The sequence below is a fragment of the Astyanax mexicanus genome, chromosome 12 (assembly GCF_023375975.1).
Source record: "Astyanax mexicanus isolate ESR-SI-001 chromosome 12, AstMex3_surface, whole genome shotgun sequence".
Classification (NCBI taxonomy): Eukaryota; Metazoa; Chordata; class Actinopteri; order Characiformes; family Acestrorhamphidae; genus Astyanax; species Astyanax mexicanus.
The window spans coordinates 25,903,008-25,915,960 of NC_064419.1; the positions used below are offsets into that span (position 1 = coordinate 25,903,008).

Sequence of the window (12,953 nt, forward strand, 5' to 3'; positions counted from 1 at the left end):
ATTCAGTTGGTTTCAGGACTTTTGTTCTGAAGGAGGTAAGTAGAGATTGGGCTCGTCAGGCAGCCAGAGTTTAAACTTTGTAGGTTTAAAGAGTGGAGAAATGCAGGTTGGTGCTAAAATATTGCTTAAAAAAAAAGCAATCACATTCGAACATTTTACACATTTAAAAAAAATATACAGCTCTGGAAAAAAAAGAGACCACTTAAAAATTATGAGTTTCTTTGATTTTGCCAAATTAAAAAAACTCTGGAATATAACCAAAAGGAAGATGGATGATCACAATCACTGCTTAAATGTTTGCACCAGGAGTGTAAAGCATAAAGTTATCCAAAATCAGTGTGTAAGACTGGTGGAGGAGAACATGCCAAGATGCTTAAAAACTGTGATTAAAAACGATGGTTATTCCATCCAATATTGATTTCTGACCTCTTAAAACTTTATGTATATGAACTTGTTTTCTTTGCATTATTTGAGGTCTGAAAGCTGAGTCCCAGAGCTGTGTATATATATATATTTGATTAGGCTTCAACTTTGAGCAGTTACTGATTCTTTACTCTTAGTCTAGCCATTCACATACAGCACTATAATTGACATTTTAAAATAATTAAATAATGCAAAATGTACTTTTTACACAAATGCAGATATTCTGCCTTAATAATATAAACAACATACAATTACAGTAATGATAAGTTGTTGTCAGGTCTTATTTATTATATTAAACACACACCTTTGTGAACACACGTGGTGCTGTGGTGTGGTATAGAGAGTAATTTGTAAGTGTCTCTACAGGTGTCTGTGGACTCCAGCTCTTCTCTACACTCGGGGGCCATGCTGGTCAAACCCTCCCGCCTCTCCTCCAGCGGCTCGCCCATGCTCTCTGGAGTCTCTGAATATGAACTGCCACAAGACCCCCGCTGGGAACTGCCTCGAGACAAGTAATATACACACACACCACATATACACACACACACACGCACGCACACACACTTCAAAATGTAAATACATACAATGTAGTAAATGTTTCATACAATTGGTTTGTTATAATCCTAATCCACAATTTGGCGAGCAGCAGGTCAGAGTTAGCCATTTATGTTTGTGTTATTTTGTGCTTATTTTGTGGTTTAACAGGGTCATAAATATCCAAATATACCTTTATTTTTAGCTGAATCCGACTCCGGCCGAGATTTCCGACCACTTTCCTCGAGACAGGCCAGGTCGTGCTCAAGAAAATACTGTTACTTAGGCGTCTGTGTTCATTTTATATAAAGCTATTGCGTGATAATCAGAATATAGCTAATTAACAAATTCAACTTTTTTTTTTGCACACGTGCAGTGCGCACACTGTACTTCACGCTTGACTTGCAGTGCGCGTGTGTTTGCACTTATATTGAATTATATATTGAATACTGTATATTAAGCTCAATATAAAAAAAAATTGTTTAGAAAGTATTTTTTTATTCTTAAACCATGTTCAATTCTATTAGATTAGAGGAAAGTCATTCAGACATCGTTCTTGTAGCCTAATTTAACGATGTGTAGGGCTGTGGATCATTGTGTTCTTTCTTTCATAGATTTGTTCTTAATATTTTTTTTTTCTTAACTAATATTTCTTCTTCAGTGTTGCAGTGTTAGTTAACATCATTCTGAACAGATTTTGCTCATTCAAACAGACTGAAAATGTTTTTTAAAAAGCTTAGTTTTAACACTCTACTTACAATGTGGGGTTTAAATCAGACTTAGACTTAAACTGACAGTGTATGGGGCTGGTCGGGTCAGGTCGGATCGGGTCGGGCTGGAAATTTTGGGCCCGATCTAAATCTTTCTCCCTCTTTCTCTGTTTTCTGCAGGTTGGTGCTCGGAAAGCCTCTGGGTGAAGGCTGCTTTGGTCAGGTGGTAATGGGAGAGGTTCTGGGGATGGACAAAGACAAACCGAACCGCATTACCAAAGTCGCTGTCAAGATGTTGAAATGTGAGTGATGTTCCGCACACCTCTTACTGTAAACTAAGGATTGAATTTAGTTTAGTTCAGGCCTGATGGATCCCAAATGTTTTCCTTCTATAAACTAAACTTGATTAGAGGAGCTTGTGTGAAAATTTAGACCCCACCAACCCCCCTCCCTGACGTCTTCCCAGGAGCATAAACTTGAACTGAGTCATTCCGTCTCATTTGTATTCTGCTGTTGCGATACAGCATCTTTGCCTATATTGCCTTCTTTAGCTGCGTATGCTTTTTTTTTTTTTTTTTTTTTGGAGACGCTCCACATCCATTTCTTTGCATTATTTTTTTTTTCCCTCATCGCGAATGGCCAGAGACATTAGTACGCTTGCCCAGGTCACATTAGAGCAGCCTGCAGAGCTAAAGTCTACTAAAGATTAGCCTTCAAACAGCAAATGAATCATAACGGGGGGTGAAATTTTTTGATTTGATTAACTGATAGAAATGGCTTGTTGTAAAATTCCTCTTAATTCTAATCTTCTAGAACATTTTCCTAATATAATCCCCACACTTAACACAACTAGATCCAGACACATTAAGCTCAGATGTGTGCTCCAGGATCTGTTGCCTGCTGTTGGTGCTCTGCCACAGGAGTGGAATATTTAATGTATGACAGGCCTTGACTTCAGATATATTTCATAATCTCCATAAAAGTGTGGGGGAAAAAAGTCTTCAGGTGGGGGTTCACTGCTTTTAAGTGCAGTGTTTTATCAGTCTAATGAGGAGGCCTGTACTGTGTGTGGTCTCATCAGTGTGCTGGAACCTTATACTAATAAAATAATAGTATTCTTTATTTGTATAGCAATTTTCATACATGAATGTAGCTTCACAGAGTGCTTTATATGAAAAAAGGTTAGACAGTGTCCCCAAAGTAAAATTGTTCCTAAGAAACTGGTAGTTTAAACACTCAGTCTAGAAAAGCTGTAAATTTAGAGTTATGGTAAGGTTGAATAAAAATAAAATGAGTAAACAAAACAAAAGGTTAAGGTTATAAAATATTTTAATTGATTGAAGTAAAATAAAAAAGTTGTATTATTAGAAATAAAAGTAATTTAAATGAGAGTAATTATACAAAAATGTTTATAAAATAGAACTGTAACGTTGATTTATTAAATTTATTTAAAAATATGAAATAAATATTTACTTTGTTGATAGTGATTAGATTTTTTTTAAGAATCAACGCTACAGTTCTATTTTATTAAACTGTTTTTGTATGATTACTTATTTTGTATGATTTACTTAAGTAAAAATACAAAGGTTGTACTAAAATACTAAAATAAATTATAAAAGTAACATGGAAGTGCGATACTTATATTTAAAAAAATTATAAAAAGTTTATAATAATTTCAATACAGTTCAGCAGACCAAATGGATTTTTTTATTTTTTTAACAATTTAGGGTTGCGCTATAATTTTGAAATTTTATCAATATTGACAAACTGAACAAATATTTTGAGTTGAATGATTGAGCGACATTGAGTTACTGTGCTACCATCCATTTATACCATTTTCATGAAATAAATAAAAAGGTGGGGGGGTTAAACCTAAACAAAATATTTTTTACATTTCTCTGTAATGCAAATCTACATATTAGCAGTTTTGTATTTTATCAAACGTTGTGCGGGTATTGGCAGATATGTACTTAAGGCCATGTTTCACATATTAGTCCATCTCTGTTCGTAATGGTAAATATAATATTTGATTTTTTCCTACAATTTTTCACTTATTATGGCCAAAATATAATATTCTACTGCTGTAATAGTTCCTCCATCAAAATACATTTGTTTTATGCTATTGAGTTGTACCACATATTTTGGCCTTAGTCATTTGGTCACTGTATCCTTCTTTTTTTATTGTAATTAAATTAGGTGATGAGTTCTATGTAGTATTGATGGAACATTTTTTATGTTCCATATTTCTCTCAGAGCCTAAAGGTTAAGGGTTGCGTGACCCGTCACATTCTGGTGCGTTTATTAAATGATGGCCTTTGGGTTTTTTTTTTAGCTGATGCCACAGAGAAGGACCTGTCAGACCTGATCTCTGAGATGGAGATGATGAAGATCATTGGCAAGCACAAGAACATCATTAACCTGCTGGGCGCCTGCACACAGGACGGTAAGAGGCTTCGCTTTCACGACTGAGGGATTGGAATTGATTGAGGGATAAACCACTGGACTAGCCAAGAGCAGGGACTGAACCGACATATAGCTTGTAGTTTATCTGACACGTGTAGTTTATACTGTGGCTGTATGAAGATGGCATGTCATGATGATTTGCGTTCATTTCTGGAACCAGAATTGAATTGAACCTGCCCGTGCTCCACCCACATATGCAGATGTTGCCAGATACAGTGGACATGCTTTATAGAGAAGCTTGTTTAACTGTGGTGTTAATAAAAGCTGGTGGCAAGTCTTTTACACATTTAATCTAACAAACCGTAAGTGAAGATGTAACCAGTGTCCTTCTGTGAAGCTTGTTGAACGAAGACCTACCATCCATAGTCCAATCCAACTGCCCATTGCAGTTGATTTAAAACTTTTATCTGTACCTGACCTGTTTGCTTAAGCTACTAAAAGTTGCCCAAATCTGATTTTCTCACTGAATCTGATGTTTATTTTAGACTGTTCACACTATATTTCTAATTTGAATTATATCCTTCATTCATTCACTGAACAGTTCACACTTCTAAACTGAACTGCAAGCTTAAAATAGCTTTGCTTCACGTGAAGTTTCAGTTTCACATTCACCAGCTTTGAAACCAGTTTAAAAGTCTGACACCATTCCTTCTTTCTGACATAAAAGGGGTTAATTTGCTACTAATTAGATAAGTTTCAGATTTCAGTAGCACACATTAATGTGACTGATATCTAATATATGTGCCACAGATGGCAATAAATAAATAAATAAATAAATTTCAATTTCAGTGTCCTTGACTCTCAAAGACATCCTTAAAGAATATTCTCTCTTATTTATTCATAATCGTGGTCTCCCGCAGGTCCGCTTTACGTCATTGTGGAGTTCGCCTCGAAGGGGAACCTTCGGGAGTACCTAAGGGCCCGTCGTCCTCCTGGCATGGAGTACTGCTACAACCCGGACCAGGTTCCTGTAGAGAACATGTCCATCAAAGACCTGGTGTCCTGCGCCTACCAGGTAGCACGTGGCATGGAGTACCTGGCATCCAAAAAGGTAAAAAAAAAAAAAAAAACTGTTAAAGTGAGATTGTCTTGGAATGCTCAGAATAAGTGATGTTCTGCTCCACTGCATCAATTTAAGTGTGTGTGTGTGTGTGTGTGTGTGTGTGTGTGTGTGTGTGTGTGTGTGTGTGTGTGTGTATGTGTGTATGTGTGTATGTGTGTATGTGTGTATGTGTGTATGTGTGTATGTGTGTGTGTGTGTGTGTGTGTGTGTGTGTGTGTGTGTGTGTGTGTGTGTGTGTGTGTTCCTTCTCTCAGTGTATCCACAGAGACCTGGCTGCCCGCAATGTCCTCGTAACCGAAGACAACGTGATGAAGATAGCAGACTTCGGCTTGGCCAGAGACATCCACCATATTGATTACTACAAGAAAACCACCAATGTAAGCGTGCTGTCACACACACACACACACACACACACACACACAGAAATGTACAGTTTTAGGCACAGTTCTAGTGTTTTAGGCACACTCCAATGTAGGCGCTTGCTATGTTGACCTCAATAAGACACTGGTCTTAGTTTAGTCTTTCAGGTTTAACTTAAAACCAGTTTTTCTGTTTAAATATAGCTTTAGCCCTCCAGGTTTAGTTTTAGCTTCAGCTCTCCATGTTAGTTTAAGCTCTTTAAGCTGAAGCTTAAAGCTTTTTATCTCTCTGGTTTAAATTTAACTTTAGCTCTCCTGTCTTGGCTTTAGTTTCAACTTAAGCTCACCAGGGTTAGCTTTAGATTTAGCTCTCCAGGCTTAGCTTCATCTCTCAAGGTTTAGCTTTAGAATGAACTCTTTAGGTTTAGCTTTAGACAGAATTCTTAATATTTAGCCTTAACCTTATCTCTCAGGTTTAGCTTTAGAAATATTTTTTCAGGTTTAGCTTTAGATTTAACTCTCCAGGTTTAGCCTTAACCTTATCTATCCAGGTTTCGCTTTAGAATCATCTTGCTAGGTTTAGCTTAAGATTTAACTCTCAAGGCCTAGCTTTAGGCCTCCAGGTTTAGCTTTAGTTTATCTCTCCAGGTTTAGCTTTAGCCTTATCGCTCCAGGTTTAGCTTTAGATTTAGCGCTCCAGATTTAGCTTTAGATTTAGCTCCCCAGGTTTATCTTGAGATTAAACTCTGCATACCTAGCATCAGCTTTAACTTCAGCTTGCAAAGTTTAGTTTTAGCTTTAACCCTCCAGGTTTAGCTTTAGCTCTAACTCTCCCATCTGGCCCACTTTTAGTCCTGCCCATTCTACACAGACAGGAGAGCAACACTGGTGAAATCCTGCAGATATGTTTTAGACTTTGTGGCTCTTGGGGTTCCAGAATAACAAACTTGTAAAGATATTTCAGAATTAAGTTCCCAGGGGCTTCAAATAAGGCTGCTGTACTGAAGAAAAGACTTACAGGTTAATGATGTAAGTACTGACTCTATCTGGCTCATTGCAGGGTCGTTTGCCAGTGAAATGGATGGCTCCAGAGGCTCTGTTTGACCGTATCTACACCCATCAGAGCGACGTGTAAGTCTCCACATCACTTTCTTGATGATTCTGAGCTCTGGAATAGTATTTAATATGATTGTTTACAGTAGTTAACAGTTTTAACATTGTACTAATGTGTGTCTCTGTCTCTGCTTCTGGTGCAGGTGGTCTTTCGGGGTGCTGCTCTGGGAGATCTTCACTCTAGGTGGTTCTCCATATCCAGGCGTGCCTGTAGAGGAGCTGTTCAAGCTGCTGAAGGAGGGCCACCGCATGGACCGCCCCACAACATGCACCCATGAATTGTAAGGCTATTATATAATAACGTGTTGAACTGGCTCAAAGGTCTGTTTTGCATAATTACAGTGTAGATGTTCCAAAATGTGGATGTTTAAATATCAGTTTGGTAACTTAGAGGTTCATGATCACATGGTTGAGCGGGGCATTTACCCTGTGCTCTGACCTCAGCTTTCATTATAGTATAACGGATTATAAAACCATATTATTTTATTGTGAATGTTTGCTAATTTGTACTTTCGTTCTCTCTCTCTCTGTCTCTCCCCCTCTCTCTCTCTCTCTCTATCTCTCTCTCTCTCTCAGGTATATGATGATGAGGGATTGCTGGCACGCCATCCCCTCTCAGAGACCCACCTTCAAGCAGCTTGTGGAGGACTTGGACCGCACTCTCTCTATGACGTCAAATCAGGTGAGTCCTTTGTTGTGGATCGAGGACTTTTGTGATGTCATTTGTTCAAAGAAGTTAAATTGCATTCAACATATAAATGTGTTTAAAGATGTCAAATCAAACATTTAAAGATGATGTCTGTAAGTTTAGGGATTTGGGGGATTTAGGGCCCTCTCTGGTGAGAATGGGTAGTTGCACTAAGCTTGCAGAGGAATCGTTTTAAACTGGGCGGGTGTGATGCGGTCTTCTTTTAGAGCAAATTAAACCGAATCCAGGTTATGTTCAGTCAGAAAGAGAGCACGCTCAGTCAGACACAGCATCACTTTTAAACCCTTTCAGGTCACAGAGCTCTCTTCACCATTTAAACGCCAATCCTATATTAATCCTGTTTTTATCATTGACTCTATCGCACTCTTTTTTGACTTTGTGGTTTGCTTTATTTCTTCGTATTTTTGGTTTTACTATGAGTGAATAAGATACTGAGGTCTGAGTTTCCTCTTCTGAAGTCTCCATTGCTCCACCAGCTGCTTGTGTTCAGTAAAACTGAGCCGGTTCCTCTTTTAGAGGATGTACATGTGATGTAACTACGTAAACACACGTGATGTGGCCAAAAAAAGCAATCCAAAAAGCAAGCCCAGTTTTTAGAAGAAATATATTAGGCTTAGCAGGGATGGTCGGTTTAGCAGATTGGTACCATTAAACACAATATTTTGTCCCGCTCATGAAATGCTTCTGTTTTCAGTTTAGACTGCCACTTTAATTTTAAAACTTTAGTATCAAGTATAATGCAATCACATAGTTAGAATAAACAGTTATAATAAGGATTGTTTTATTTTGTAATATATACATTTTCTGATCGCTTATTGCTCAAAATAATACTTTGAATGTGAAACGTAGATCATTTAAAAGTACATATGTTTTTTATCAAATCACTGGAATTAAATTTTGTGTGTTTGAAATATTGAATTCATTTGAATTAAACTCTGATTAACCCTGATATAAATTCTTGTGTTTGATCCAGGAGTACCTAGACCTGTCCGTGTCTCTGGACCAGTATTCTCCCAGCTTCCCCGACACACGCAGCTCCACCTGCTCCTCCGGTGAAGACTCGGTCTTCTCCCACGACCCCGGCGCCGACGAGCCCTGCCTGCCCAAATTCCCCCCTCATCCCAACCGCGGGGTGGCTTTCAAAAAGCGCTGAGCCCCGCCCCTCCCCGCCCCCCGGCAGCCTGCTGTAGCGTGTGCTACTGAGCTGGACTTCAGTCATGAACTCACAGGTTCGGGACGCGACTCATGAAAGACTTTTACAGTTAGCCTAGGGGAGCATTGGCTCGTCATTTCCAGACACCATTCGCCACTGGTGTGGACAAGCTTTAGGGCACTTGGGACAGATTTTGAGCGTCTGAAAGGAGAGACTTTGTTGTTTTTTTCCCCCTGGACTCAATAGAAGGAGCAGAAGACTTGCAGTGGGGATGTAATTGCTGAATGGTTAGAGTATTTTGGATATTTTTCATTGCTAACAGACGAGGACCTTTTTCTGTCTTGCTGTCTGTCTTTCTGTCTTTTTTTTTTTTCTCCATACCAAAAGATCTTTACGAAAAAAAAAAAAAATTGCTTATTTCACTTACTGGACTCTCTGAAAGTAAAGTATTCTAACAATGGATTGTTACAACAGTAAAGTCGGTTCTTTTGAATCATGACTTTCTTGTAAATACAGTTAGAAATTTATAAATATGAATATATATTTACACTCTACTCTTATTTTTATTACTCTAATTGATTTTGTTGCTTTTTTGTACCTGGATGTCCAGTAATGTTTTGGGCATTTTTTTTATTTTTATTTTGTTTTATTTTTGTTTTTTTGTGAAAGGGGCAAACAAACGTGTCCACCAGAGTTTGATACAAAAGAAATATGCTAATATTCTATGAACTGATAGCTGGCCAGTTTTTACTGATTCTTGTGTTTTTTGTTTTTTTGTTCTGTATCGTTGATGCAGGTAAGCTAATGTAGCTCAGAAACCGCTGCTAGCTATTCGATGGCCTTCACTCCATCCTCAAGATTAACTAGTTAAGCTACATAATAGTACGCTACTATTGTTTAGTAGGAATCATTCCCACTTGTAGTGGTTGCTCTTTCCTTCTGTATTAAGGTAGTCGGCGTCTCAGAACGGTACTTTTCTTAAGGTTTTGTCTTAAGGTACGTGTCTTAACGATTTATGATGATTTAAAAAAAAAACCTGGAAAAAGACCCTGTGAATACAAATATTTCGACAAAAAATTGGTAAAGAATAAGTCATCCACCTTAAGATGTGCCTCCGGGGAACGCTGGGAATTGTACAAGGCTTTTGACATCTATGTAATGAATTGACTGTGCATAAAAGCAAAGATGCCATCGTCCTCGGAATGGGGAAAGATTTGCGGATCACTTATGTCACTGTAAAAGGATTACATTAAATAAAATGCTATTGAAAACCTGATCAAAGCGTTCACATTTTGAGACAAACTTCATAAACAACGTAATGTAAATATTGTAAATATCATAAATATCTCTGTTTTACACATGTTTATAATTGCTTCCTTTAAAGGCCTCTTATTATGGAAAGTCCTTCTGTTTAAAAAATTGCCATGGCTCTGATTAGGGCTGCGCGATATTGGAAAAATTTCACATTGCAATGTTTTTTTTTTTTTTTTTTTTTTTTTTTTTTTTTGACGATATTTATCAGGATATTAAACAATGCAGGACCAGTTACATCAAAAGCCCCGCCCCCACCTGTTTGCTGTCTCGCATCAAAGATCCGTACTGACCAAGAGCTGAGTTAGCGCTTTAGAGCCGATCATTCAAAACCCGAGGAAAACCGAGAAACAACAATAACCGACACTTTATTCAGGCCTTTAAAAGGTAAACAAGAGCATTTTTCTGTGATTAAAACTGTGATTTCATCTGGAACTGAAAATGTCTGCTTCTGCGCTTCTCGGGCAGCAGCCCCCTTTCACTTACACAGACACAGAGACAGCGCTGTGTATCTACTTCTTGTGTCAAGAATCAAAACACTGCAACATGACGTGTTCGCTGTGTCTGCAGTTGTTCGTTTTCTTCTCAATTACGTCACATTGTTTGCAAAAGCCAAACTAATGTTGTCTTTGCAAGAAGTATACTAAGACCTTTAGATTATGCCACTGTGACTCAAGCATCACTGATGCTTGGCATCAGCAGACAGAGCCTGAGAGAGAGAGAAAGAGAGAGAGCTGTTGGCTTTGCTTTTTCTGGCTAGATAGATGGCGCTCTCTCTCCCCACATCAATCTAAGTGGGATGTTGGTCAGCATAGGTGTCTGTTAGCTGATGTATCAGAGCTTGGGTTCCATTGCTTTCCTTTAACCCTTTTACTCATTTTATATGGTTTAGAATACTTTTTTTATGTTTATTTTACTATTTAGGGAAGGTTTTTTTTTCAAATAAAAGGTCAATATCAAATCTAAAATAAAAATGCTAAACAATGCAATGGAAATTAAAAAGCAATTAAATATTTTAGTTACTTGGACTTAGCTACTTAAATTTTATATAGATTTTGAAGTAAATTATTAGAGTCCTGTTTTGTCTCTATCACAGGAAATAAAAATCTGGAACATAATTCAGGTGTGAAAGGGTTAAGTATGACAGTGCATCGGCGACTGTCCACCCTCCTAGTGTTCAGGGCATTACTGATGATAGACTAGTCCTAATAAGTGGGTAGGGTAAATGATCTTCCAAAATGGAGAGAAAATGGGATGAAATAAAAAAATTCAACTTTTGAATAAGCTCTTTAAACAAACAACTTTCTACAGAGTGAAGTAAAGAGAGCACGCTCGTTTACAAAAAGTACAAAAGCCCAATAAATACAAATATTTTGTACAAAAAGAGGAAAAGTCAATTACCCTAAGTTGGGCCTGCGGGAGCGCCGGGAAATGTGCAAGACTTTGACATCCATGTAATGCATTGACTGTGCATAAAAGCAAAGATGCCATTGTCCTCGGAATGGGGAAAGATTTGCAGATCACTTATGTCACTGTAAAAGGATTACATTAAATAAAATGCTATTGAAAACCTGATCAGAGCTTTCAAACTTCCAGATGAACTTCATAAACAACCTCGTAAATATCCCGATTATACGGGCGAGTCTACGTCAATTACATTAGCGGACACCGAGCGGGCCGCGGTCCGTCCTCTCCTCATGTTAGCAGCGCTATGTGAGACTGTTTAAATATGCTAATGCCCATCGCTCCCTCCAGAGGGCTGAGCGTGGACTAGCCGTTAGAGTGTTATTTATAGAGGGGTGAATGACTGTGCTAGCAAGATGCCTGGACTCCTGCGGATCCATCAATCAGGGGCCGCTTTTACCAGCGGCTACTGGCTCCCTACCAGCGGACGATGCATCAGCCGGACAACTTCCTCCCTTAGCAACGGACGAGCTCGCCTCGGCCGCATGACACCCTCCTGCTCTGTTGTCTGGTTTAAGCTTTTACTGCCACAGTTCTCACGGGTTGCCCATGAGACGGGAAGTGCTGGACTGTAAGAAAGCAGCTAAAGGTTGTGGAGAGCCTTTAAATTTAACAAGTGCCGATTCTGGAGAGGTGAGAATATACAGTGGCTTTTATTAGACGCTAGCTGTAAATTATAATGCGCTGTCATAAAACGTAGCTGCTCAATATAAAACAATACTAGAAGGTTGTTTATCCCTGTAAACGGGTTCATACACTATATTGCCAAAAGTATTCGCTCACCCATCCAAATCAGTCAACTCCGGTTTCATTTACTTCTATGGCCACAGCTGTATAAAACCAACACCCAGGCAAGCAGACTGCTTCTATAAACGTGTGGGGGCAAAAGGGTTGCTCTCAGGAGATGAGATAATGAATTCCAGTATTGTACTCTGTGATAGGAATAAAGTTAATTTGTCAAATTTCGTCACTACTAAATATTCCATAGTCAACTGTCAGTGATATTCTAAAAGCAACTGAGAACAGAAGCAACTCGCTCTGTCAATGTTAAATGACAGTGTCGCATTTCTAGCACAGAAAAACGGGCCAAAGAGTCTAAAAGCGGAGAGGGTGCGCATTTCTAGCGCAGAAAAACGGGGCAAAAAGAGTCTAAAAATTGCCGTAATTAAGGAGTTTAATATTAAGAGACATCATGAAATTAAAAATCAATTTGAAAAATCTTAGTTTACACAACACTGTCAAGGATAAAGATAGTAAGTCAAGTAAAATGATGTGTAAATAAAAAGAATCAGGAAAAATGTATTATTTAAAGTGGTATATTTCATTATTTGTTTTATTACAGAGTCTGTGGCCCGTGACTTTAAATATATTTCTCCTTCTGGCCCCCAACAAAAAAAGTTTGGACACCCCTGTTCTAAGTGATCTTTAAATGGGGGCAAAAAGAATCTAAGGAAGCCCCCCCCCCCCCCCCCTCACCCAACACCCTCCAGGTCTGCTCCGCCTCTTTCCGAGGCCTCCTGCCATTTATCCCTGCCAGCAGAATCAACTGCTTACACTAGCCTTTGTCCGCTGCATCTGCCGTGTCTGTTCAGAGTGTTGTATATGTAGATCCATGCCGTCCACGTAACGTCCGAGCTGAATAGGATTGTGG

At 38.6% G+C, this 12,953-nt stretch overlaps 1 protein-coding gene across 4 annotated transcripts in view; it reads left to right on the forward strand.

Annotated features, from left to right (window-relative positions):
* fgfr1a (fibroblast growth factor receptor 1a) overlaps nucleotides 1-11,413 on the forward strand; it is a 60,142-nt gene extending 48,729 nt beyond the window's left edge. For all 4 annotated transcript variants that reach the window (XM_007235232.4, XM_007235234.4, XM_049485714.1 and 1 more), the window contains exons 10-18: nucleotides 790-935; nucleotides 1,848-1,969; nucleotides 4,000-4,110; nucleotides 4,991-5,181; nucleotides 5,448-5,570; nucleotides 6,613-6,683; nucleotides 6,809-6,946; nucleotides 7,242-7,347; nucleotides 8,348-11,413. In XM_007235232.4, the coding sequence (XP_007235294.1) occupies nucleotides 790-935; nucleotides 1,848-1,969; nucleotides 4,000-4,110; nucleotides 4,991-5,181; nucleotides 5,448-5,570; nucleotides 6,613-6,683; nucleotides 6,809-6,946; nucleotides 7,242-7,347; nucleotides 8,348-8,527 (1,188 nt within the window). In that variant the 3' untranslated portion in view covers nucleotides 8,528-11,413. The remainder of the gene's footprint in view (nucleotides 1-789; nucleotides 936-1,847; nucleotides 1,970-3,999; nucleotides 4,111-4,990; nucleotides 5,182-5,447; nucleotides 5,571-6,612; nucleotides 6,684-6,808; nucleotides 6,947-7,241; nucleotides 7,348-8,347) is intronic.
* The last annotated feature ends 1,540 nt before the right edge of the window (nucleotides 11,414-12,953 follow it).